This window comes from Misgurnus anguillicaudatus, chromosome 13 (assembly GCF_027580225.2).
Source record: "Misgurnus anguillicaudatus chromosome 13, ASM2758022v2, whole genome shotgun sequence".
Classification (NCBI taxonomy): domain Eukaryota; kingdom Metazoa; phylum Chordata; class Actinopteri; order Cypriniformes; family Cobitidae; genus Misgurnus; species Misgurnus anguillicaudatus.
This window is the reverse complement of record NC_073349.2, coordinates 16,508,055-16,532,130: the sequence shown is the minus strand read 5'-3', so window position 1 is coordinate 16,532,130 and position 24,076 is coordinate 16,508,055. Positions and strand designations below refer to the sequence as shown.

Sequence of the window (24,076 nt, the reverse complement as noted above, 5' to 3'; positions counted from 1 at the left end):
TAGCCATATCTGCTTAGAAAATCACAACTTTTAATTTTCCATCTGTCTTAGTACACTACCAAACAGTCCAGTTATAAATAAGAAAAATATCAAAACTCTTTGGTTATTTTTTAGCGCAATGCTAATGGTCTAATCAGATTCAATGGATTATGCTAAGCTATGCTAAAAGCGGTACAGCCAGACCCGAAGATCAGCTGAATGGATTCCAAAACTGTAAAAATCAAATGTTTAACTCTTGTGGAGCTGGAAATTTTCTGTCACCTTCCTCTGACCCCTAGATGCAATGTACTGTCATGCGATATGATGGAGGTTTTCAATTGAGAAACCATACTAGCTATCACAAAAGGCCGATATAAAGCTTTTGTTAGACATACTGCCTCTTTTACTCCCTGTGGCATGATTAAAGCAATAGATTCATCCATCAAGCTTTGTATGATCGGCTTTTTGTCCGTCAGCAGGTGGTTTCTGTTTTAGCTCTTTTGATCCATCGCTTGGACACACTATTAGCTTTTCTTTTAGTAAGGGTGTTATTTTAAAGTAATGAAATGTCTTGATGCTTAGCTTGTCCACATTCACAGTCATATATTCTGAAGTCCTCTGGGGCTCAAGGTCTTTCAACATCAAACACCCTCGTTCAGGTTGCACAGGAGTAGTTGATCAAACCCTTGCTAGTCGTAGCAGCAATATCACACAAATATGTTCTTTTGATCCAGAACCACCTGAAGACTTTCTTTGCATTTTAGCTCCACTGACAAGCAGCTCCCTCTCCAGACTCCCACTAAATCATCATATATCTCTATCACTTATTTGTATACCACCAACACATGGTGAACATTTGAACATTTTCTCAAACTCTTCTCTTTGCTACAGGTGCCTATCCAGTTCTGGCAACATGGCGTGGCGGATATCAGGCTACGCACTGAGGTTAAACCAGGAGCAGCGCTGGACTACGCCTGCGATGAACCCACTCTTCCCCCCCTCCTCTCTCTCACTGTAAAGGGAGCCGGATCTTCAGAGGTCACCGCTGACATGAACTGCTTCAGAGAGTACAACAAACTCTACTATGAGAACTTCATCTACATTGCTGCATCCTTCACCTTCTCAGAGTGAGTTTTAATATTTGGGCTTGTAAAGACTCAAAACTCAAGACTGACATTTTTTATGTAATAACAGAGATGCAGAAAAGAGGCCAGTGGGGAAGAACCGGGCTGTCAGCTGCGCTGAACTCGTGTTGGACGTGGAGACCAAAACACAGAGGGTCATCCTGAAGAAGAAGGTCAATTTATGTTCTTTCTTTTGTTCTGCCAGTTTCCAGAGTACAAATTGAGCATAGCACTCTGGATAATAACATCTCACTGAATCTGGTCGGGTTACATCTTTCTGTTTATCTGTTTAGGAGCCTGGTAAGCGCTCCCAGCTGTGGCGGATGACGGGAACGGGAATGCTGTGTCACGAAGGCTCCTCTCCTCCACAGAGTAAACCTTCTCAGCCTCGACCCCTCACTTCATCTTTAGTGCTTGATATTGCTGGATTGGCTGCTGTAACAGACAACAGGTTATTTAAATAACCTTTAATAAATATTAATATGGTGTATGAGTGACAATTCTCAGCCATCTCACATGTGTTATTTTTAGCTATGAGCCTCTGATGTTAAGACGACCAGATAGCCGGCGCGCCACTACCCAGACATGGTACTTCAGCTCTGGCATGTTGACCTGTGGTTTACCCAGACTGGTCGTTCAGGTCTGTCAGATTTATCTCTCCCTAATCCTTATTTTTGGTTTTACAGAATATATAACTACGTATGTGTTTATATAGGTGAGGGGAGGAGTATCAGGACTGTTGGATGGCGCTCAGGTGGTACTTGGCCCCGACTCGAACGTTTTTGACACAGCACCAGAGCAACAGTTTATCCACCAAAAAATGAGACCTGGCTCAGGTGTGTTGTCTGTACAGGTCGTGCCAGACGGTCCCACGCGAGTATTACAGGTAAGACACCCAACCTTTCTTACTCGTTGTTATCGAAAGACACAGTCGGCTGGAACAGTATGCGATCTGTAATAAAATGAATTCCTGTTTTTCTTTCACACTTTCTAATATAATACATACCTCAATTCAGATCAGTGATTTCAACCAGCGCCACATGAATAGGCTTTCTCCCAGCATGGAGGATAGGCAGAATAAAGAGAGCACTGAATCCAAAGTTCCTGATGAGGAGCTTGAGGTAAAAACCAAGCATACTGTTCATACTGCATATTTCTGATGTACCTTTGAGTTCAGATGTATTTATAATAAGCAATGTTATGGGAAGATTTTTTTTGGGTTAAGTGATGTCCCAATCTATCACCTTGTGTGTAGGTGTCGGTGAGCCTAGAAGAAGGAGTGGGCCTGTCGCTGGTTAATAAAGTTCCTGAGGAGCTGCTATTTGCCACCCTTTCTGGGATTGATATGCATTTCACTCGTACTGCCGCAAGTGAGGTGTTAGAACTTCGAGTGAGAGACATTCAGGTACATAACAGCAAAAACACATACACAACCATCAGTTTTGTGGAAATAACAAATAAGTCAATATTGTGGTCATCAGCAAAATAGCAAAATCAAATGTATACCCCCAGAAATCATCACACATCCCTTTTCTGAGAGATGTGTCTTTATTTTCTCATCTTTCTCAGGTGGATAATCAGCTCCTTGGCACTACCCATCCTGTTATGCTGTGTGTGAACTCGGACTTTATTGAAAATAGTGCAGCAGACTCAGGCCCTGCTTTGCAGGTCAATGCCGTTAAAGTGCCAAGCAGCCTTATGCTTACAGACCTTTATAAGGTAAAACCAAAATTAGATTTATTTCTCCACCACAAAAGACAATTTTCAGGTCATTTGTCGATCTTGCTGTATGTTATGTTATAGTTTGTACTCTGTCACACAGCACTTGATGGTCACGGCACGCCACTGCACCTTGATCATCGAGGAGAAGCTCATGCTGAAGCTGCTTACATTCTTTGGCTACGGGCAGACTGAGGGTGCGTAGTCAGTATTTATCTGCTGTGCATCGTGTATTTCCTTATGCAACGATAAGTAAATGATTTTGTGTTTTAGAGGTTGAGAAGCTGGATGAAAACCTCCATGAGAAAGCCAGCGAAGATTCAGGAACTCCAAAACGCTATTATTTTGAGAATTTGAAGATCAGTATCCCACAGGTCAAACTAAGTGTCTTCACCTCACACAAGCTGCCCCCTGACCTCAAGGTACACAAAACACAATACAAACAACTGCGATACTTTCAGTAACAGTCGATTAAAGGGATAGTTAGGCCAAAAATGATATTAAACCCATGATTTACTCACCCCGAAGCCGTCTGAGATGCATATGTTCATCATTTTTCAGACAAACACATTTTCAGTTATTTTAGAAAATGGATTTGGATTTGCTTTGTGAAGGATGGATGCACATGTTTTGGACTTGAAGGATGTGGACCCCGTAACTTTACATTTGATTAACTGAAAGATCTAAAACATTTTCTAAAATATCTGAAAATGTGTTTGTCTGAAAAATGATGGACATGCATCTCGGAAGGCTTTGGGGTGAGTAAATCATGGATTTAATATTATTTTTGGCCGAACTATCCCTTTAAGGAAGGACTGATTGACGTCGGGCCATTGAATTATTTGAAAATAATGCACACCCAAGGTTGTAATGTGGCACGACGCAAAGCCACAAATGACCGGAGTCAATTATTTTGTGGATACCACGGTTACCATAGACATTTCTCTGGTGGTTATTTTAAGTTATACCACTACAGGGCTGTTAAATGCTTTATTTTGATTAGTTGAGAAATGTTCAATGGTATGCATTATTTTTCGATAAACGCACACCTGACCTGTCAAATATCTTAAAATAACCACCTGCGCAATGTCTTGGCAATGTCTGTGGTAACCATGGTATAAGCAAAATAATTGACTCTGGTCCTTTGAATTATTAAAAAAAAAATGCATACCAGCAGTGTAACATTAACACCTTTGGGTGTGCGTTATTTTCAAATAATTCAACAGCCCGACGTCAATTATTCCTTACGCATTTGACAGGTCAGGTGTGCATTTGTCTGAAAATGTTGCACACCCATGGAACATTTCTCAACCAATCAGAATAAAGGATTCAACAGCCCCATCATGGTATAAAAAATATAATGAAGACCTGTTGTATAATGTTTACCAGGTGGCCTTATAATGGTCTCGTACACACTGCAAACTTTCAGGAGTGACAACCGCATTTAAATGCGGGAGAGAATCCCCTAAATGTCTGTACAGAACAAGACTCACTCTCGAAAATGGGATGATTGACAGAGAGGTTACCATAGCAACGCTCTGCCTTTTTGCGTGCTTATCCCTCACAGCTTTGACCAAAATAATTTAACAGCGTTATGTTTTGCAATAAACCTCCGTCTTTTTGCGATGTGTATTATACGCAGTTGTGAGGCTTCTCCATAGCACCCTGTCTCGCAGTGTGGCCAGGTCCTCGTCTTTTTTTGTACCTACATACCGTTTTGGCGCTTAACCTTTTATGGATTTTGGCTCATGAAGCGATCAAATATTTGGTGTTATTAAAGTGTGAAGATGCCAGTCCCAATATTTTGATATTTGAGGTAAATCATTTGGATTTTTTTTGGTTTATTATTCGATTTTTCTTATTCGCTGTTTTTTAAGATCTGGCAACAGTCAGCAAACGCTTGTGCCTCTGTAATTTTCAGCACCGAACATTCAGAAGACTTTTTCCCCTTCTAGTCATTTATTTTTTCAGGAGTGTGACCTGTCATGATGCCCGTTTAAACACTTTATTAACTAATAGTAGTTGTTCAGTTCGGTTATGTACACACTATGCAGAGTTTCTGTAAATGTGGTTGTCACTACCTGTTTTTTGTGGGAGTTAATTCGGTTGTAGAATGCGGTAGCTGACCCGTAAATTACTGAACCGTGTGTGTACAAAACAAGATTACGCATTAAAAGGTGAAGTGCCAACCGAATTAATATGCAGTGTGTATGGGACCAATGTGTGTAATTTGGTGGTCTGTATGCGTAATGGAGGGTCATCTGTGTTCTCCACAGGCCTTGAAGGGAACCCTGGGGTTTCCACTTATTCGGTTTGAAGATGCAATCATTAACATGAACCCCTACACTCGGGTCCACCCCTATGAGACGCAGGAGATGATCATAAATGACGTCCTTAAGCACTTCAAAGAGGTAAAAAACAATGCCAGCTAGCAGTGCAAATGCCCATTTATTTCTCATCACTACTGTGTGATTTCATCACTCGTGGACTATTTATAGCTACTTTCTATGTCCTAAAAGGAGCTGATCAGTCAGGCAGCTCAGATCCTCGGCTCAGTGGATTTCCTGGGCAACCCTATGGGCCTACTGAATGATGTCACGGAGGGTATGAACGAACTCATCAAGTACGGCAACATCGGAGGACTTATCCGCAGCGTCACACACGGTGTTTCCAACTCTACTGCCAAGGTATCAAAGTTCACATTTTACCAAATTTTTTACTGTTGTGATATGATGATGAAGTCCATCTTTAAAGTACACAGCAGGAAATGATTTAGGCCAAGGCATAATTAGAAAACAACAAAAGAACGGACTGTCCTCGTTGACAAGGTCTGTTTATGTGGAAATAAGAAGCTTAAGTTGTTTATTTCGCAGTCTTCCTATTGAACACGTTTTCTGAAGAAACGTCCAAGCACTTCATCAAAGCTCTATGAGCAACATTTTGTCATCTGATGATTTCCAGAAAAGAATGGGAACGGCATTGAAAGGTCAGATGCACTTGATGTTTACCAGCAGAGCAATCCGACGTGATTTTCATTCGAATATCCATCAAAGGATATCAGAGCGTCGATTAGTTTTGGTTCTGTGTAAACAAGCAGGTTTCGGCATGCTCGCGTTAGTCAGCATCTCTGGAAAGTTCTCATGGTTTGGAGACATTTGTGTGCATCTCAGAGTTGAGCTTGTGCAGATGGACTCATGATTGATGAGCTTAAAGAGCTCATTCGCTCGCACCGCCGGTGTGTGGGCGTATGTGGCTGCAGATGGCATTTTATCACAGCGGTGATGTTTGTGTGTGGTCAGACCTGAGCCCCTGCAGCCAGCTCTCAGCATGCCTGACGCTCCACAGCCCGGCCAGCTCCTCCTGCGCTCTTATTTACACTGACCGTGCTCATGCCAAATGCACTCATGCCACGGGACCCCAATCCGTGGGCTTTCCAATTCGCTTTCCTACAGTACAGTCTTTGCTGTTGAAGTCTCACGCCTCACACAGAGCTTTGTTTCTAGCCAAGGTGAATTAGTCTAAACTGATCATGACTTGGATAAAATGCATTGGCCTTTTAAAAGTAGTTGAAAGTTGAATGAGTCAATTACTTGTGTAATAGCGTCTTGGTAGTCCATCCCCTGCCGAACAAATTTTTAAGTTTGCTGGAAAATTTCTTCTAGCCGTTGGCTTCTGTTGCTAAATGGACACTGGGGTGGTTCGACGTGGATATCTTTTTAGTAAAACATATAAAAGGAATTTGAGAGGCATTTGATGAAGTGCCTAGAAAATTATGTGTATTGCATTTGGGTGATTCTCGCGAAATTAGACTTATGAGGTGTCATGAAACATTTTGATAAAAAAAAGTAAATGCAAAGTAAGAGTATCAAAATAAGAAGCATACATTTACAAACATGTCTTCATGTACTGTTTCATTACCGCAACGTGTCCATGACTTGATTTGGGTTCTTTGACGTGGAAAATTTATAATTAAATATTCTAAAAAATAAAAGCTTCAGTGCATGTTATACTGTAAACATTTACAGTAAAGAAACATGTGGTATTTGGTGATCATTGGTAAATGTATAGACAATAATAAGGAATATAAATGTGTCCAAGAAAAAAATTCTCATCCTCCGCAACAATTTTTAATCTTATTTAAGCCCTCAAGGAACTAACCTTTTTTAAAAAAATTGTTGGAAGGGACATAATTGACTGTGACACTAAAGATGGCTACCAGGTAAGCAGTTCTTATTTTTTCTCTCCAGATAAAAGTTGGAATTATGTTTGTCATAGTACCTAGACAACTTTTTAGTTGTCATTACCGAAACATGAGTTTGTAAATGCATACCGTATTTTTCGGTCTATAAACCGCATTTTTTTTCATAACTTGGCTGGTGCTACGTCTTATAGTCAGGTGCGCCTTGTCAGTCAGTATGAATTAATTTTGACATTTATGAGGCAAGAGACATCATTACCGTCTACAGCCGGGAGAGTCTGCCATATGCTGCTTCTGTATTTATGTAATTCAATAGAGTCAGTAATGTGGAATGACGAGTATGCCAACTTCACACAAGTTGGCTTGTTCGGTTAATTAAGACTATTCAACCTTCCATGTAAGTTCTGTATGCTATAGTTTATCGTTTAAATAACTGATAATATTACTTTCAACATACAGACATCTATTCAGCCTGCTGTTCTGTCTGCTATTGTTTAGTTGAATAAATCGCCTTTCCAGATTAAATGTCTGTTCTTCGGCTTGGATTTTGTGAAATAATTTTCTAAATAAACGCGACGTATAGTCCATTGTGACTTATATGTTATTTCGTCTTAATGACGCATTTTTGAATGATGCGGCTTATAGTCCGGAAAATACAGTATATTTAATGTAATATCATGTTGCGGTAATGATAATTTTGGTAATGATATTCAAAAAAATTTAAATAATTCTATAGGAAAAATCCTCTAAAAATAATGGTTATAGTAAGTGCAGACCTTAATCTTATATGTGCAAAAAAAATTGGCTTCAAAGGCTTTTTTAAAAAAATCTGACGCTGGACACTTCTTAAGTCATATTACAGTTTTTGTAACTCAAGTCAATGACCACCCAAAATTTATTTTGGATATCATGCAGACGTCTGGAATTGTTAGTTTTACTTTTATGGCGGTCTGGATATTTCAAAAAAGCACGAATGTTCTCCATTTTCATCAGTAAATATTATCATTCAGATCTTTAAGCAGGTTTGGTCTGTATCTATTAAAAGGCAACCTCTGACCACACCAGAGCGTTGTTCTCTCTTTTTTTATCACCAGCTTTTACAGTTTTCCCATAGCCATCAAAAGCTCAATCACCCACTTTATGACAACCACACCATGGTTTATATCCTCGACATCTCTTTCTGTCTCTCAGTCACAAACCTCTAGGGGTCCTGCTTTCAGATAGTACAGACTTATGGTGTGCCGGGGGGAGGCGTGGGGGTCATAAACTTGAAAGTGTTCTGTACCGCCTCTCCCTCCCCTAGACTCATATCTGGTAAATGTATTGGTATAATTTCACAGCCAAGCTTTACTTTTTTAAAAGAGAGGAAGGAAAGAGAGAGAGAGAGGGAGGGAGGAGCAGCGAAGAATCTGAGCTGGCCTTCAGTTGAACTCACCAGGGACTTCGCTCGGAGGGGTCATCCCAAGTTCATGCCTTGAGTTCTGCAGTATGTTTATACAGCGATCGGGCTGCAGTAGGGAGCTCGCTGGGAGTGTAACACAACCTCACATCCAGCAGGCACCTGCAGGGGACCTGAGGGGGGCCACTCTGGCAAAGTCAGGTCAACTGTGCCAAGAGGAGGGGGAAGCCACCCCATTAGACAAATTACAGCCTGATATATTTGACAGCTGGATGTGACGGTGTGTAAAATCAGTTATCTGTAAAATCGATACATGCCCTCATAGTTCAGCGGTGGAAGGGTACTGTGCCAGTTGACAGATCTTGATACTTTGTAAATATTGTTTTCATTTCAGTGATTGTAATGACAATATAATGAAAGGAAAAGCGGAATTGGGTCGTTTACTATATAGGCAATTTCCATGATTTTATTTGAATGCAATCTGTAATGTAAACATTTTAGGAGTTTTTGCCTAAAATCAGATCACAGGGGAACCGCAGTAAGTCAGTGTGATGTATGCCAAGATAGACATTAATCTCCTCCCTCTGTTTGGGGTCTCTGTAGATTGGCGTTTTACTAACTAAGGGGTCATTTGTGGCATTGCAACCATTCCACTGATCTGATGTTTTAACAAAGTTGAAAAATCTAACTATTTATTATAACTTTTAAAGTCCCCCTGTTGTGAAAATCAAGTTTTATTGTTGTTTATAATGTCTGTCAGTGGTCTCCAACATGGAGCGATTTGCCCGCCAAAGCGCATTTTATAATTGGCCTCAATTTTAATATTTATTTATTACATATTTTTATATTAGCTTAGCTTATTTTGTGTATGTTAACATTTTAAACAATGAGAAAACATATCAACAAGTAAAATTAAATAAAATCAACAAGTAAAACGACAAATTGTATTTAATACTATCAAGATCGTTTTATCCGTTGTGGTAGCCTTGCTCACAAAAAGGTTGGAGAGCCCTGGCCTATGTGGTGTTTTTAATATGCTATAAGACAAACCATGTGCAAATTCATCATTTAACATCGTTGCTGAGTATTTTCTCCATAAAATCGGAGACAGTCTCATTCCCGCGGTTTAAAATCACCTTGATTTCCATCATCACAAACATGTAACCAATCACATCAACATGTGGATCAGTAGTTCGAGTTATAGATATTTTGTATAGATGCCGCATAGACTCATTGAGACGTAGCACAGCTGCTTCTGTGATGCTCACACATGCAGTGTAAATGCTGTAACCTGTTAACATCCACACTTAAAGGCGGAGTCCATGATGTTTGAAAGACAATGTTGATATTTGATTAAAATCACCTAAACAACCACGCCCCTACCCCAATAGAATCTGGACCTTCTGTTGATAGACCCGCCCCACACCTACGCAACCCGGCATTTGATTTGTTTTGATTGGCTATAAGTGTGTTTTGGTAGTCGGCCCGTCTCCTTTTCCAACGCGTTTTTCAAACATCGTGGACTCCGCCTTTAAAATTAGTGCTGGAAACGCACAGTTCATGTATGCATTGTGAGAAACCGGCTTAGCAGATATGTGTCTGAAACTGACGAATGTAGCATCTATTTAGTGGTGGTGGGAAAGAGTGGAGGCAGGGACTATTTCGCATATTTATATCTATCGGTCAAATGTGCTATTGAGTAGAGGTGGGACAAATTTGCTTTAGTTTAGAGTTACATTTAAACTGTTTTTAAGCATGAAGAAATTTCTGTCTCAGGTAAAATTTTTATATATGCTATCATGATGCTTAAAGATAAGTTTTAAGTGATAAAATTTTTTGACGACAGGGGCACTTTTAAGTATAGTATTTATTTTATGATAGATTTTGTCATTGTTTTCTTTTATTTTTTATTTTTTATTTTTTTTAATTTTTTTTTTTAAATCAGAACAGGACAAAACAAAACAAAACATGACCAGAGAGTTTTGTCATTGTTTTCATGACAATTTTTTTGACAAGTTTATGTGCCTGTGTAGTTTGCAGGTACCTTATCTGATGGACTGGGCAAGACAATGGACAACCGGCATCAGACTGAGCGAGAGTACATTCGCTATCATGGAGCCACCAGCGGAGAGCACTTGGTTGCAGGGATTCACGGCCTTGCTCATGGTATACAACGAGATTTGACATTTCATAGTTTTTGTATTGCCCAACTTTCTGGGAACACACAACTGTAGCTTTGGGTAAAAATGTCTATCAAGTAGGTCATTCGTATCATGATACAGGGATTGCGATCCAATATGTTGCGATGCATTGCGATGCTGTAAAGCAGGAATATGGAATATTTCCTGCTTTGGGAATATGCATCACAATCTCAAGGCAAGTCGTGTTATTGTCACAAAAATGTTGATTTATTTATTTGTGTTCATGGACACAATTTTCTGCTTTTTTCGTGCCATTGAGTACCAATGTTTTTTTTGTGTGTGTCACTTAGCACAAATTTCTATAAATAGTTTTTTTGTGTCCGTGGCACGACTTTCTTTTTTGTGTCAATTTATATTTCGTTTTCTCATTGTTTTTCATATTTTGAAATAATTGTCGCTTGGGATCGGGGTTATGCTGCGTTCACACCAGCCATGGTAGAGGCGTCAAGCGTGAGTGATTTTAATGTTAACTCAATGTGAAGACGCGTTGACGTGCATATGGAGGTCTCGTGTCGCAAATGAGGCATTTAGCTCAGCGCAGTGAATACGATTCCGCCTTATTCGCGCGTCTAGTTTGCGATTCTGACTCATTTGCACGTCTAGTTTGCGCAAATTGACCGTTGCCGCCAGAAACGCGCGAGTTGAACATTTTTAACTTTGGCGGAAAAACGAGCTGCGTTAACCAATCCGGAGCTTGCTCTAGTAGTGACGTGATTACAGGAATTGAGCGGAGTCGCAGAAACCCCTCCCATGACGCGAATTTCCGCGTGAATGTCTCGATGACTAAAATTTCACGCGCGGCTTTCAAGCATGAATGAAGCGAGTAAACTCAAAATGTTCAAGCGGCAAACTAGACGCGGTAGACTCGCGGTAAACGCGACTGGTGTTAACCCACAGTTAGAGTTGGGGTTTGGGTTAGGATGTCTGAAATGTAACATAAAGTCGTTATAACCCCAACCCCAAGCGACAATGGTAAAAAAAATAGGAAAAAACAATGAGAAAACAAAACATAAAATGACACAAAAAAGAAAGCCGTGCCACGAACACGAAAAACGATTTATAGAAATTCGTGTTAAGTGACACAAAAAAGACATCCGTGCTCAATGGCACGAAAAAAAGCGGAAAATCATGTAAATGAACACGAATAAATTAATCAAATATTTTGTTACTATAACACGACTTGCCTTGAGCTTGGGTTGGAATATAATAAGATGTAATTTTAAGAAAGCCATATGCAAACCTTAGCAAAAAAAAAAAAGTGGCGCACCCCATGCTAGTACTTCCTGTAACTGTTTAAGTTATAAGAATGCTATCTAGTGGTCAGGATATAAACTCCAAACGAAAACATTGCAATGAATCCTTTATTTTTTAAATATTGATATTGCTTTTTTTCTTTTTTATAATCAAAACAGTATTGCCAAAAAAAAGCCACAAACAAAAAAAATCACACAAAACATAAATAAATAAATATATAAATAAGACAAACGTACAAAGTATAAACAATGTATCTTCTGCGTTTGCTTCATAAATTACATTTAGTGTTTCACTGTCAACATAATATCATCCTGTGCTGTTTAGGCATCATCGGTGGTCTGACCAGTGTCATCACATCCACGGTGGAGGGGGTGAAGACTGAGGGTGGCGTCAGTGGATTTTTCTCTGGTCTGGGAAAGGGATTGGTTGGCACGGTGACAAAACCTGTGGCAGGAGCGCTGGATTTTGCCTCAGAGACGGCGCAAACTGTCCGTGACATGGCCAGCAACAACAACGGGTATGTTCTGCTATTTAACTAAATATTCATGACAGAGTTTAGAGAAAATTAGTCTTAATGCTAATCTTAATTGTCTCCCTGTTTTACCCTTCGCCCTTGTGCTTCAATGTTTATAGCACTTACGACTTGGCAGCGTCCTCGTGACCTCCTTGTAAATGTGCCCGTAAATCCCACCTGCCTTTTGATGAGTTTAGCTTGTGGCTAGCAGAGTTTTACACTAATGAACACCTGCTAATGATCCAAGAAGCGGTCTGTAGAATTTGCCCACTGTTTTAAGACCAGCCTTGGGGTCTCACCTCCACTTCATCCTCTAAAACCAGCCACACTACCTGAGGTTTTATGAGAGGGGCCCAAAAAACAGGTCACATTACACAGGCCGTCTGGTATGTAAAGCCATTTGTTCTTCATTTGCCTATGTATAAGTGCGACAAGGAGTGTTTGTGGTTTTACTGCTCCGACTGGAGAAGGAATGAGTTTCCTGTCCTCTCACCATTCCCACCAAATGAAGAGAGGAGGTGTTTGTGTGTGCGGAGAAGGGACCTGCTGGTGAACTGTGCAGCGAAGAGCCGGGGGAGTTGAAGGGAGAGGCATTCGGAGCGTGCCTGCCACATTGCGGCCAAGAGTTCAGCCAGAGTTCACGGCGAAAATCTGCAGGATTCACGGTTCACAGCGGACACCGTCTGCCTGAGTATTACACGCTCTCAAAAACACGCTCGCAGGTAGCGCTTCTGCCGCAAATCATCTCGTGCGAACCTTCTCGAAGGATCGATATAACATTTCCACCTATCAACAGCTGGCTACGATGACACCCAGTTGACCCTCTGTCCCTTTCCATCTGAAATCCATATTTTACAGGTTTGGAACAAACAAGGTCATCTGGTCGTGCAGATTTATGTAGCAATGTTTGTTTCTTCACGATCAAAAGTACGACTCATACATCCCCCGTCGGATCGGAGAAAGGAAATAAACAAGTAAATGAGAAGCAGACTGTAGCGAGCTCAAGAATAGTGGAAGTGTCCACACAATCATTTTGCTCTCTTGCCCTGGTTGTGAACTCACCCTCACACTTCAATTCCCTGGACCCAAGCACCCCCCCCCCCATACACACACACACACACACACATATACACATACATACTCCATTCCCAAATGCTCTATGCAATCCAGGCAGCCTTCCAGAGGCAGCTCAATTACAATCCCAAAACAAAGGCAAAGAAGTGCTGGGGGTTGGCGGAGGCAGCGTACGGGGCTCAGACATTGACTGAATAAGCCTACCTTTAGCTGTCAGTTTTTGAAGAATTTCCCTCGTGTGCTTTGCTTCTTGATTTGCATTTGACTGTCGGATTTGGGAAAGGTTTCAAGGAGTGCTTGTATATATGCGGTACATTTTGGTAAATCATAAATTCCTTCACAGTAAAAGATCACAGTGCTTGCCTGTTGCATGTTTTGTAATATCTGATGAAGACAACAACATTGTATACAACAGTGGTTTTGTGTTTAGAGAGCTTGTGCATTTACTAATAACCTTACTCAACATAATAAAAAGACTAGTGCTGGGCAAAGATTAATCACGATTAATCACATACAAAAAAAGTTATTTTTTGCACAATATATGAGTGTGTGCTATGTGTACACTCACCTAAAGGATTATTAGGAACACCATACTAATACTGTGGTTGACCCCCTTTCACATTCAGAACTGCCTTAATTCTACATGGCATTGATTCAACAAGGTGCTGAAAGCATTCTTTAGAAATTTTGGCCCATATTGATAGGATAGCATCTTGCAGTTGATAGAGATTTGTGGGATGCACATCCAGGGCACGAAGCTCCCGTTCCACCACATCCCAAAGATGCTCTATTGGGTTGAGATCTGGTGACTGTGGAGGCCATTTTAGTACAGTGAACTCATTGTCATGTTCAAGAAACCAATTTGAAATTATTCAAGCTTTGTGACATGGTGCATTATCCTGCTAGAAGTAGCCATCAGAGGATGGGTACATGGTGGTCATAAAGGGATGGACATGGTCAGAAACAATGCTCAGGTAGGCCGTGGCATTTAAATGATGCCCAATTGGCACTAAGGGGCCTAAAATGTGACAAGAAAACATCCCCCACACCATTACACCACCAGCCTGTACAGTGGTAACAAGGCATGATGGATCCATGTTCTCATTTTGTTTACACCAAATTCTGACTCTACTCAACAGAAATCGAGACTCGTCAGACCAGGCAACATTTTTCCAGTCTTCAACTGTTCAATTTTGATGAGTTTGTGCAAATTGTAGCCTCTTTTTTCTATTTGTAGTGGAGATGAGTGGTACCCGGTGGGGTCTTCTGTTGTTGTAGCCCATCCGCCTCAAGGTTGTGCGTGTTGTGGCTTCACAAATGCTTTGCTGCATACCTCGGTTGTAACGATTGGTTATTATAGTCAAAGTTGCTCTTCTATCAGCTTGACTCAGTCGGCCCATTCTCCTCTGACCTCTAGCATCAACAAGGCATTTTCGCCCACAGGACTGCCGCATACTGGATGTTTTTCCCTTTTCACACTATTGAAGAGCATTGTGCTTGTCAAATGCATAAAGTTACTGTGACTGTTTGTGTTTTGACCAGAAAAAATAGCATTTATTTGTTTATGCTTCAGCACTAATGTTTTTTTTTGTGGGTTTGTCGATGAAAACCAGTTAAACACCTATATAATATACAGCAGCATGCCACATAATACCATCGACCCCTTTTGCTCACGATCGTTCTCGGAAAGAAGTAAGAGCTGTTTGTTTGCACCCATTGATGGCTGACTGGCCGGGGTCCAAACCCTGTTCCTGACCTAAAGTTGAACCCTATTGTTCCAGTCTCACAATCGGTTGCGGGGCATTGTGCTTGATCGCCTCCAGAGCAATGGGTGAGGCTGGAGAGAGAGAGGTTAAGAGTCTCCGTGGGTCTGTTACAGTCCTGTCAAACACAGGGCCAGATCTCATGACTTATGTTTATGATTATGAACCATGGCTTGCTGTCAAAACGAAAGCCAAGTCAATGTGGAAGTTCTGTCTCGCTTTGGAAGAGAAAACACCAGAATTTCATGTCATGAAGGAGTAGCCAGTGGCTTTGTAAATTTGATTTACTTAGTAAAGTGTGACAATGCAGCTCAAAAATAGTTAACCGTGATGTCTGGTATTTATTTAGGAGAAGAAAAGCGTACAGTTTATGAAGTAGCATTTCCTTTTGAAGGCATGCAAAAGTGGTTGCGTTTTATTCAGAAGCGAACCCACTTTAGAGGTTTGTCCATCCCATGGTTATCCTTCCTATGCCCTGCGTTCCGAGTTCAGACCGTGATGAACAGCGGCAGCTGCATTAGCCCGGGTTTCGGTTTAAACAACAGAGAAACGCAGTACATTGCCGTCTTTGTGAATCAACTGGAAACCATCAGCTCTAATCAAATGCCTGCTGGCCCAGATTCAAGCCAGATGTAGGAATTCCACTTGGCCCACCAGTGGTAGCCGAAAAGAAGGGTTGTTTGCAGGACATGCGAGATTCAAGCTTTGCATTGGCACTACAAACCCAACTCTGGACCACCACAACCTTTTTCACTGAAACTTCACGCCCAAGCCAACGTGAACACGGCTGAAGGTGAAACAGAGGTAAAGCATTTGATAATATGGTGGAAGAATATCACCTTAACAGGCATAGCAGGAGGCTTGTGGGTTTTTTGGATTGGGGCACAACAGGTGTTATTTCAAGAGACTCTCATGCTCTTTAACGGGAAAAAGTCCCATTCTCTTTCCAGTAAAAAAGTTGCTTCATTCCAACTTGGATTCCCTAAAGTTTAACCCTCCTAAGGCTGTTGGTCTTGTAAGTAATGAACGTTGTGTGTTTTGTGTCCATTTTTTATATTTTTTAGGCTTGGCGCACAGCGAGTGAGGAAGCCACGCTGCTGTAAGGGTCCTCAGTGGCTTCTGCCCCGATTCTCCTCCCTACAAGCAGATGGACAAGAACAGCTCTTTTACTTAACAGACAACATACACTCGGAATAGTGAGTAGCAAACCTGATAAACTCATCTGATAAGTTCATCTGTAAATTACAAAGCAATGAACTTAGTTTTAAAAAAAACAGCAAATAAAAGCACATTTTCCAGATGGTTCATCTAGTTCAAGTATAGAAAACTGTAGGAATAATATTTTAAGATGGTCTTACTTTGATGTGAAGCCTCAGGACCAGTTTCTCTGTTCAAAGCAAGATAGACGAGACATTTATCACCTAAGAGACTAATCCATCCACATCAGCAGACCTCCCGTCGGCCCACCTGACCTCTCTTCTCAGAGGTGCCACATTGGCCATTACTCTCCTCGACTGCAGCCTGCACACTGCTGTCTTGTGGTCTCTTTTAGCATGGCTTAGGATTTAAAGGGATACTTCAGCCAAAATGAAAAATTACCCAATGATTAACTCACCCTCAAGCAATCCGAGATACACATGTCCATCATCTTTCAGAAGACCACATTTGGAGTAGAGGTCTACACGGGTCCAAAAATTTGTACCTGAACCCGAAGAGACCCGTAAATGTGCTGTACTGAATCGACCCGGACCCACCTATTATTTAAAAGCTGGACTCGAACCCGTTCGGGAAGACACAGACCCGACAGGACCCGATTGGCAAATATTCTTTAGCTAAATTATGTATTATAAAATTTAAATAATTGTATAGGAAATATTTTTTACATCCTCTAAAAATAATGGTTATATAAAATTGAGCTTTTTAAAAAATCTGATGCTGGACACCTTCTAAGTGTGGATTTCGTGAGAATCACCAAATATAAACTTTTTAATGCAATTTGATCGTCATAGAAAAAAAATATGCGACAGTTCATCTAAGATTTTGTTGCTGTTTTTGAAATATTTTATTTAAGTGTGGGTGTGTGTTCTCTAAGTCCAATCAATTCGGGTATTACCCACAATGTTAAACAGACCCGGGACCCGAAGTAATAGATTGGGACCCGACCCAGCTGATCATTTAAAATATAGACCCAAGTCGGGGTCTCGGGTCTTCCGTGTAGACCTCTAATTTGGAGTTATTTAATAAATGTCCTTGCTCTTTCAAGCTTTAAAATGGGAGAAAACAGGAATCATGGAACAACTTCTGACTTTAAACCCCAAAAAATGCATCCATCCTTCACATAAGTAATCCAGTGGGTTATTAAAGGCCTTTTGCGGGTAATCAATGCGATTGTGTGAGAAGAATATACATTTTTAATGTTAAAGTTTTAGCGTAGTGAGCGTTCATTGCTACGGGTACGTTGCGCAGTGACTCGTAAATCGCGTTAGTTCAAGATGGCGTCGTTACTAGTAGCTAGTTATTATACTTTATACATTTTAAAATATGGATATTTTTCTTACAGTATTGCATTGATTACCCACAAAGGACCTTTATTAACCTCTTGGAGCCGTGTGGATTACTTTTGTGAAGGATTGATGCCAATTTTTGGACTTCAAAATCAGAGGTTGTTTCCTGGTTTCTGTTTTCTCCCATTGTAAGCTTGGAAGAGCAAGGACACTTACTTAAAAAACTCCAAATGTGTTTGTCTGGGGGATGATGGACATATGTATCTCGGATTGCTTGAGGGTGAGTATCGCTTTAACATGCTGAAGTTCAAAACTTCACAGGTTTGCACTGAAACCCACCAGCAAAATCGATCTAAATTCAATTGCTGGGAAGTAATGCAATCTGAATTGAAATGACTCAGACTTCGCCAGGAGTCTTTGTGAAGAGACACGCTGAATGCTCAATGACATAAGCTTTAAGAATTACCATACTTGTTTTTTCTTCTTTTATATAGTTTTATTGCAGTGGAGCCCATAGATACATACTCCGTGCTGATCTCCTCCAAAGTGGTGTACTTCATCAAGCCAGGGGAGTGTATGGATCGGGAAGCAATTTTCCTAGAGGTCAAATATGATGATCTGTATCATTGTCTGGTCTCCAAAGACCATGGGAAAGTATACGTCCAGCTTACCAAGAAAGCTGAAAACACCAGTAGCGGAGTGGCTATGCCAGGTCCATCACATCAGAAACCTATGGTAGGAGACCTGGAGTTTATCATGAATTTCTTTAAAATATTTAATATAAATAGGGTACAAAACAGGGCTATATATAAATAATTTTTATTTATTTGTTTGTTTGTATATTTATTTATTTTAATATTTATTTATTTGTTTGTTTGTTTGTTTAAACAATATATATATTCTAAATAAATAAATAAAAACATGTTCATCATCAATCTTAGGGTGTCAAATTCTATTATATAATTTATTTATTTGTGACTTATTTGTGATGGTAGGAGACCTGGAGTTTATCATGAATTACTTCAAAATATTTAATATAAATAGGGTACAAAACAGGGCTATATATATATATATATATATATAATTTTTATTTATTTGTTTGTTTGTATATTTATTTATTTTAATATTTATTTATTTGTTTGTTTGTTTGTTTAAACAATATATATATTCTAAATAAATAAATAAAAACATATTCATCATCAATCTTAGGGTGTCAAATTCTATTATATAATTTATTTATTTGTGACTTATTTGTGATGGTAGGAGACCTGGAGTTTATCATGCATTTCTTTAAAATATTAAATATTTCTTTAAAATATTTAATATAAATAGGGTACAAAACAGGGCTATATATATATATATAGACCGTTTCAGCAGTAACAACATAAACAAGCAGCTGCACGTAACTTCCGGTAAACTCCGCTAAGTATAAATAACAACAAAGTTCTTTAAACGTAGTTTATTTATATAACAAGCAAAAAAACAACACATAGATTACCTCGGAAACCAAAACATTTGTTATTTTCGACGAGGCATTTGTTCAAGAGATCAGTTTAGCAACTAGTCAGACCTTAAAAAAAACAAAACCGGAAGTAAGGTTCAGATCCAGACGTGTATCACGTGCGTCCGATGAAACAGTCTATAAATAATTTTTATTTATTTATTTGTTTGTATATTTATTTATTTTATTTAAATATTTATTTATTTGTTTGTTTGTTTATTTAAACAATATATATATATATTCTAAATAAATAAATAAAAAACATGTTCATCATCAATCTTAGGGGGTCAAATTCAATTATATCATTTATTTATTTGTGACTTATTTGTGATGGTAGGAGACCTGGAGTTTATCATGAATTTCTTTAAAATATTTAATACAAAAAGGGTACAAAACAGGGGTATATGTAATATATATATATATATATATATATATATATATATATATATATATATATATATATATATATATATTTATTTATTTATTTATTTATTTATTTATTTATTTATTTATTTGTTTGTATATTTATTTATTTTATTTTAATATTTATTTATTTATTTGTTTTGTTTAAACAATATATGTTTTATATATTATAAACAAATAAATAAATAAAAAAACATGTTCATCATCAATCTTAGGGGGTCAAATTCAATTATATCATTTATTTATTTGTGACTTATTTGTGATGGTAGGAGACCTGGAGTTTATCATGAATTTCTTTAAAATATTTAATACAAAAAGGGTACAAAACAGGGGTATATGTAATATATATATATATAATATATATATATATATATATATATATATATATATATATATATATATATATATATATATATATATATATATATATATTTATATATATTTATTTATTTATTTGTTTATTTGTTTGTATATTTATTTATTTTATTTTAATATTTATTTATTTATTTGTTTTGTTTAAACAATATATGTTTTATATATTATAAACAAATAAATAAATAAAAAAACATGTTCATCATCAAGCTTAGGGGGTCAAATAAAATTATATGATTTATTTATTTGTGACTCTGCCTGTTTAAATAATTTTTTGTGATTCACTGTTTTCTACATAAAATTGTAATTTAATATTAATTGAGTAAGGTGATGAAATCAATGATTAAAATCAAACTTTGATGCTCCTAATCTCTTTTAGCCTGTTTTTTACAGCCAGGTTCACATTTTAGTCTTGCAACCCTGTTAGCAAGAAATGGGGCATATATGATTTTAAACCCTGATTTGTGTGATGTAAATAAATATCAGGCACAACTGTTAATATCTGTTTTTTGTTTCTCCATAGGTTCACGTGAAAAGCGAGAGCCTCGCCGTTAAGATTTCACAAGAAATCAATTACGCCAAGAGCCTTTACTATGAGCAGCAGCTCATGCTGCCTCCCAGTGAGAATGAGGATAGTCTATTATTGGACTCTTAACCAAACTGACCCACGGGTGGTAGGTGTTCCTCGCTCATTTTTCAATGGCTATTTCCTTTTTTTCTGTTTGTGTGGAAGGACAGTAATAAATCAGCAAAGCGTGATCACCCACTTAAGCCAGTCTACGGGACATGCGCACAGCATGTGGTTTGTTCACTAATGCATGTAGTCTAGAGAAGCTGCTATAAACCCTGGCGAGCACAGATTTAACTTGAATATGCAAGGATTTTTGTAAACATTATAAAATATTTTTTGTTAATAGAATAACAGGTGTTTGTCGCTACACAGCTAGTCTGACGCTGTATATGTTTGTGTATAGATTCTGTATGTACTGTACATACACACACACCAATAGGACATTATCTGCCATGTATATAAAATGTTGAAATTTATTATATATAGGATGAAATTATTGTTTGATTGCTGTATAAAACTGCCTTTAAAGAAAAGTTTTTGTCTACAAGGACAATGCTATGTGGTTAAAGATTATAAATGAATGCACTGATATAAATGTAGAATAAATGCAGAGATATAAATACTGTACTACTTCTCTACATGCAGTCCTCGCAAATATCTTATTTTCTTGTATTTTCTGTGATTTAACAAAAATTAGTAATCTGTTTGTAAAATCTTTTAAAGTTTCAAGCTTTAAATATGAAACACATGTAAGATGCAACAAATAAAATGTTGGTGTTATGCAGTGCTTATGATCATGCCCTCATTCTCTTACTATAAAGATGCCCTTGATTCTGCACCATACATTCTGTCCTCATCTTATACACCACTCTTCATTTTTCTACCCCCAAATTTGCATAGTATATTTTAACTTCTACACTACATGATGTTGACTCCTTTTTAACTGATGACCAAAGACCAGACACTACTAATATTATTTCCCTTTTATAATGGGTTCTCTTCCATTAACATCCATCTATCCGAGACAATGCCTTCACAAATGGATCAGTATAATTTATGGGAATATTGAACAAATTGGTTTTCTAAAAGTTTTAAATAATGGTACATTCACATCCATACAAACTACTTGAGACAGCTGCATTAATATGCAAATTAAAATGTAGTGTGTAAACTTATTTTGTTGTAATATGAAAATGTATAACACAGAATAAAAATATGGTTTAACACAAAGTATTTGTATTTGTTGTATGCTTATTATTATTAATAATAATTGGATAATGATTAATAATATTAATAGCCATGCACTTTAGACATTTTTGGTTATAACAATGTGATGACATAACAACCTCTTTAAAAATACTTTATATATACATAAAGTTGTGCCTAATATGAGCATTTATTGTTGTATAACTTTTTATATTTAATTTCATATGAGTTTATTTTATCAGTGCATCTGTGATTTGTACCAACATGTAGCCTACAGTAAGTTTCATCATCCAGGATTATGATGCAAAGCAATGTAATCCTTTCTTCCGTAGTCATTTAAAGTCTCACAAATCCTCATTATTACATGTGGTTTTTGAATTCAATCACTTATTTGGCCATTTTTACAACATTTAGCTACATTGCTATATTGTAGCTATATTGCCTACATGGTAATGGCAGAGGCATTACTATTTAACTATATACCCTATCTTTACAAGCCATTATTAAGATGTTCCTGCACTTGCACACACCTTTATTTATATATATAATTTAAATTCCTTTTTTTTTACTTGTTTTAAAAGCATGCATCAGGTTTATTTTAATGTACAGTGTATTTATGTTAATTTTATGCAATAAAAAATTACATTTGCACCATTTTAATGAAAGTTAAAGGATTAGTCCATTTTCTTAAAAGAAAAATCCAGATAATTTACTCACCACCATGTCATCCAAAATGTTGTTGTCTTTCTTTGTTCAGTCGAGAAGAAATTATGTTTTTTGAGGAAAACATTGCAGGATTTTTCTCATTTTAATGGACTTAAATGGACACCAACACTTAACACTTAACGCAACACGTAACAGTTTTTTTTCAACGGAGTTTCAAAGGACTATAAACGATCCCAAACGAGGCATAAGGGTCTTATCTAGCGAAACGATTTTCATTCTGGACAATAAAAATAACAAATATACACTTTTAAACCACAATTTCTCGTCTAGATCCAGTCCTGAAAGTGTCAGCGTAACCCCACGCAATACGTCATGACGTCAAGAGGTCACAGAGGACGAACGCGAAACTCTGCCCCAGTGTTTACAAGTGTCTTGATAGAGGACCGTTCCGACGTTGTTGTATGTGGAATGATGCTAATTAATGTCTTTGTGTCAGTTTATTGTTTACAATGGTCCGCAAATGTGCGTTTTATATATGTAACACGTGACCTCCCTACGTCACTACGCATTTACGTTATGTCGCGCTGGACCGGACCTAGATAAAAAGTTGTGGTTTAAAAGTGCATATTTTTATACAAAAATGACAATCGTTTCGCTAGATAAGACCCTTATGCCTCGTTTGGGATTGTTTATAGTCCTTTGAAACTCTGTTGAAAAAAAACTGTTATGTGTTGAGTGAAGTGTTAAGTGTTGGTGTCCATTAAAGTCCATTAAAATGAAAAAAATCCTGCAATGTTTTCCTCAAAAAACATAATTTCTTCTCGACTAAACAAAGAAAGACATCAACATTTTGGATTATATGGTGGTAAGTAAATTATCTGGATTTTTCTTTTAAGAAAATGGACTATTCCTTTAAGACTGAATAGACCTGAAATGTCAAATGGTGTAACAGCCAATTGCAGCAAAGAATGAGAAATATTAAATATTTAATTCACCTTGATGGCATGTAAGCGTAATCATCCAAAAAAAAATAATTTTAAAATATATTTTTATTAGTAATTTTTAAATGTACATTTTAATGCGTTTTTGTAATATTTGTCCTGACATATGCTGAAACAGCTCTGTGTTCTAAATAATCTTTGAATGATGAAAAAATGTATGTAAAAAATCATATTACACTAAACTAGATGATTATATTTTATTCCATTTTTTTATGAATATACTAATATTTTAATTAAAAAAAAATACAAGTTACACAAATTGACACATACTGATGACACCACATTGATATTTTTGCAATTATCCCCCAAATATTTTATCAAAATAAAACAAAACCAGAAATTTTAGACTTGGTCCTCAAAAAAGAGAATGTATGCAGATAATCTGCAAATTTATTTTGAATTTTTTCCCTTTTACATTTAATTTATACTTACGGACACAAAATAATTAACGTCACGTCATTGACCCATATATTATCTATAGTTTGATATTTAAGTTTTATATATGGCTGTAAATCAGATTTCTGTATAGGGTACTCTATGTGCCCTACCAATTCTCTTTGTACTCAATGCAGTTGTACTTATTTTCCACCTGTGCTAGGTCACATTA

At 37.7% G+C, this 24,076-nt stretch overlaps 1 protein-coding gene across 1 annotated transcript in view; it reads left to right on the top strand.

Moving 5' to 3' along the window:
• Positions 1–21,383, top strand: part of vps13d (vacuolar protein sorting 13 homolog D) — a 54,651-nt gene extending 33,268 nt beyond the window's left edge. Inside the window, exons 54-70 of the mRNA XM_073875193.1 lie at positions 871–1,106; positions 1,174–1,276; positions 1,397–1,554; positions 1,635–1,743; positions 1,819–1,989; positions 2,120–2,224; positions 2,359–2,508; positions 2,673–2,822; positions 2,926–3,019; positions 3,096–3,244; positions 5,099–5,233; positions 5,342–5,509; positions 10,453–10,585; positions 12,199–12,391; positions 16,290–16,421; positions 18,224–18,464; positions 20,549–21,383. Of these exons, the coding sequence (XP_073731294.1) occupies positions 871–1,106; positions 1,174–1,276; positions 1,397–1,554; positions 1,635–1,743; positions 1,819–1,989; positions 2,120–2,224; positions 2,359–2,508; positions 2,673–2,822; positions 2,926–3,019; positions 3,096–3,244; positions 5,099–5,233; positions 5,342–5,509; positions 10,453–10,585; positions 12,199–12,391; positions 16,290–16,421; positions 18,224–18,464; positions 20,549–20,680 (2,559 nt within the window). The 3' untranslated portion in view covers positions 20,681–21,383. The remainder of the gene's footprint in view (positions 1–870; positions 1,107–1,173; positions 1,277–1,396; positions 1,555–1,634; positions 1,744–1,818; positions 1,990–2,119; positions 2,225–2,358; positions 2,509–2,672; positions 2,823–2,925; positions 3,020–3,095; positions 3,245–5,098; positions 5,234–5,341; positions 5,510–10,452; positions 10,586–12,198; positions 12,392–16,289; positions 16,422–18,223; positions 18,465–20,548) is intronic.
• The last annotated feature ends 2,693 nt before the right edge of the window (positions 21,384–24,076 follow it).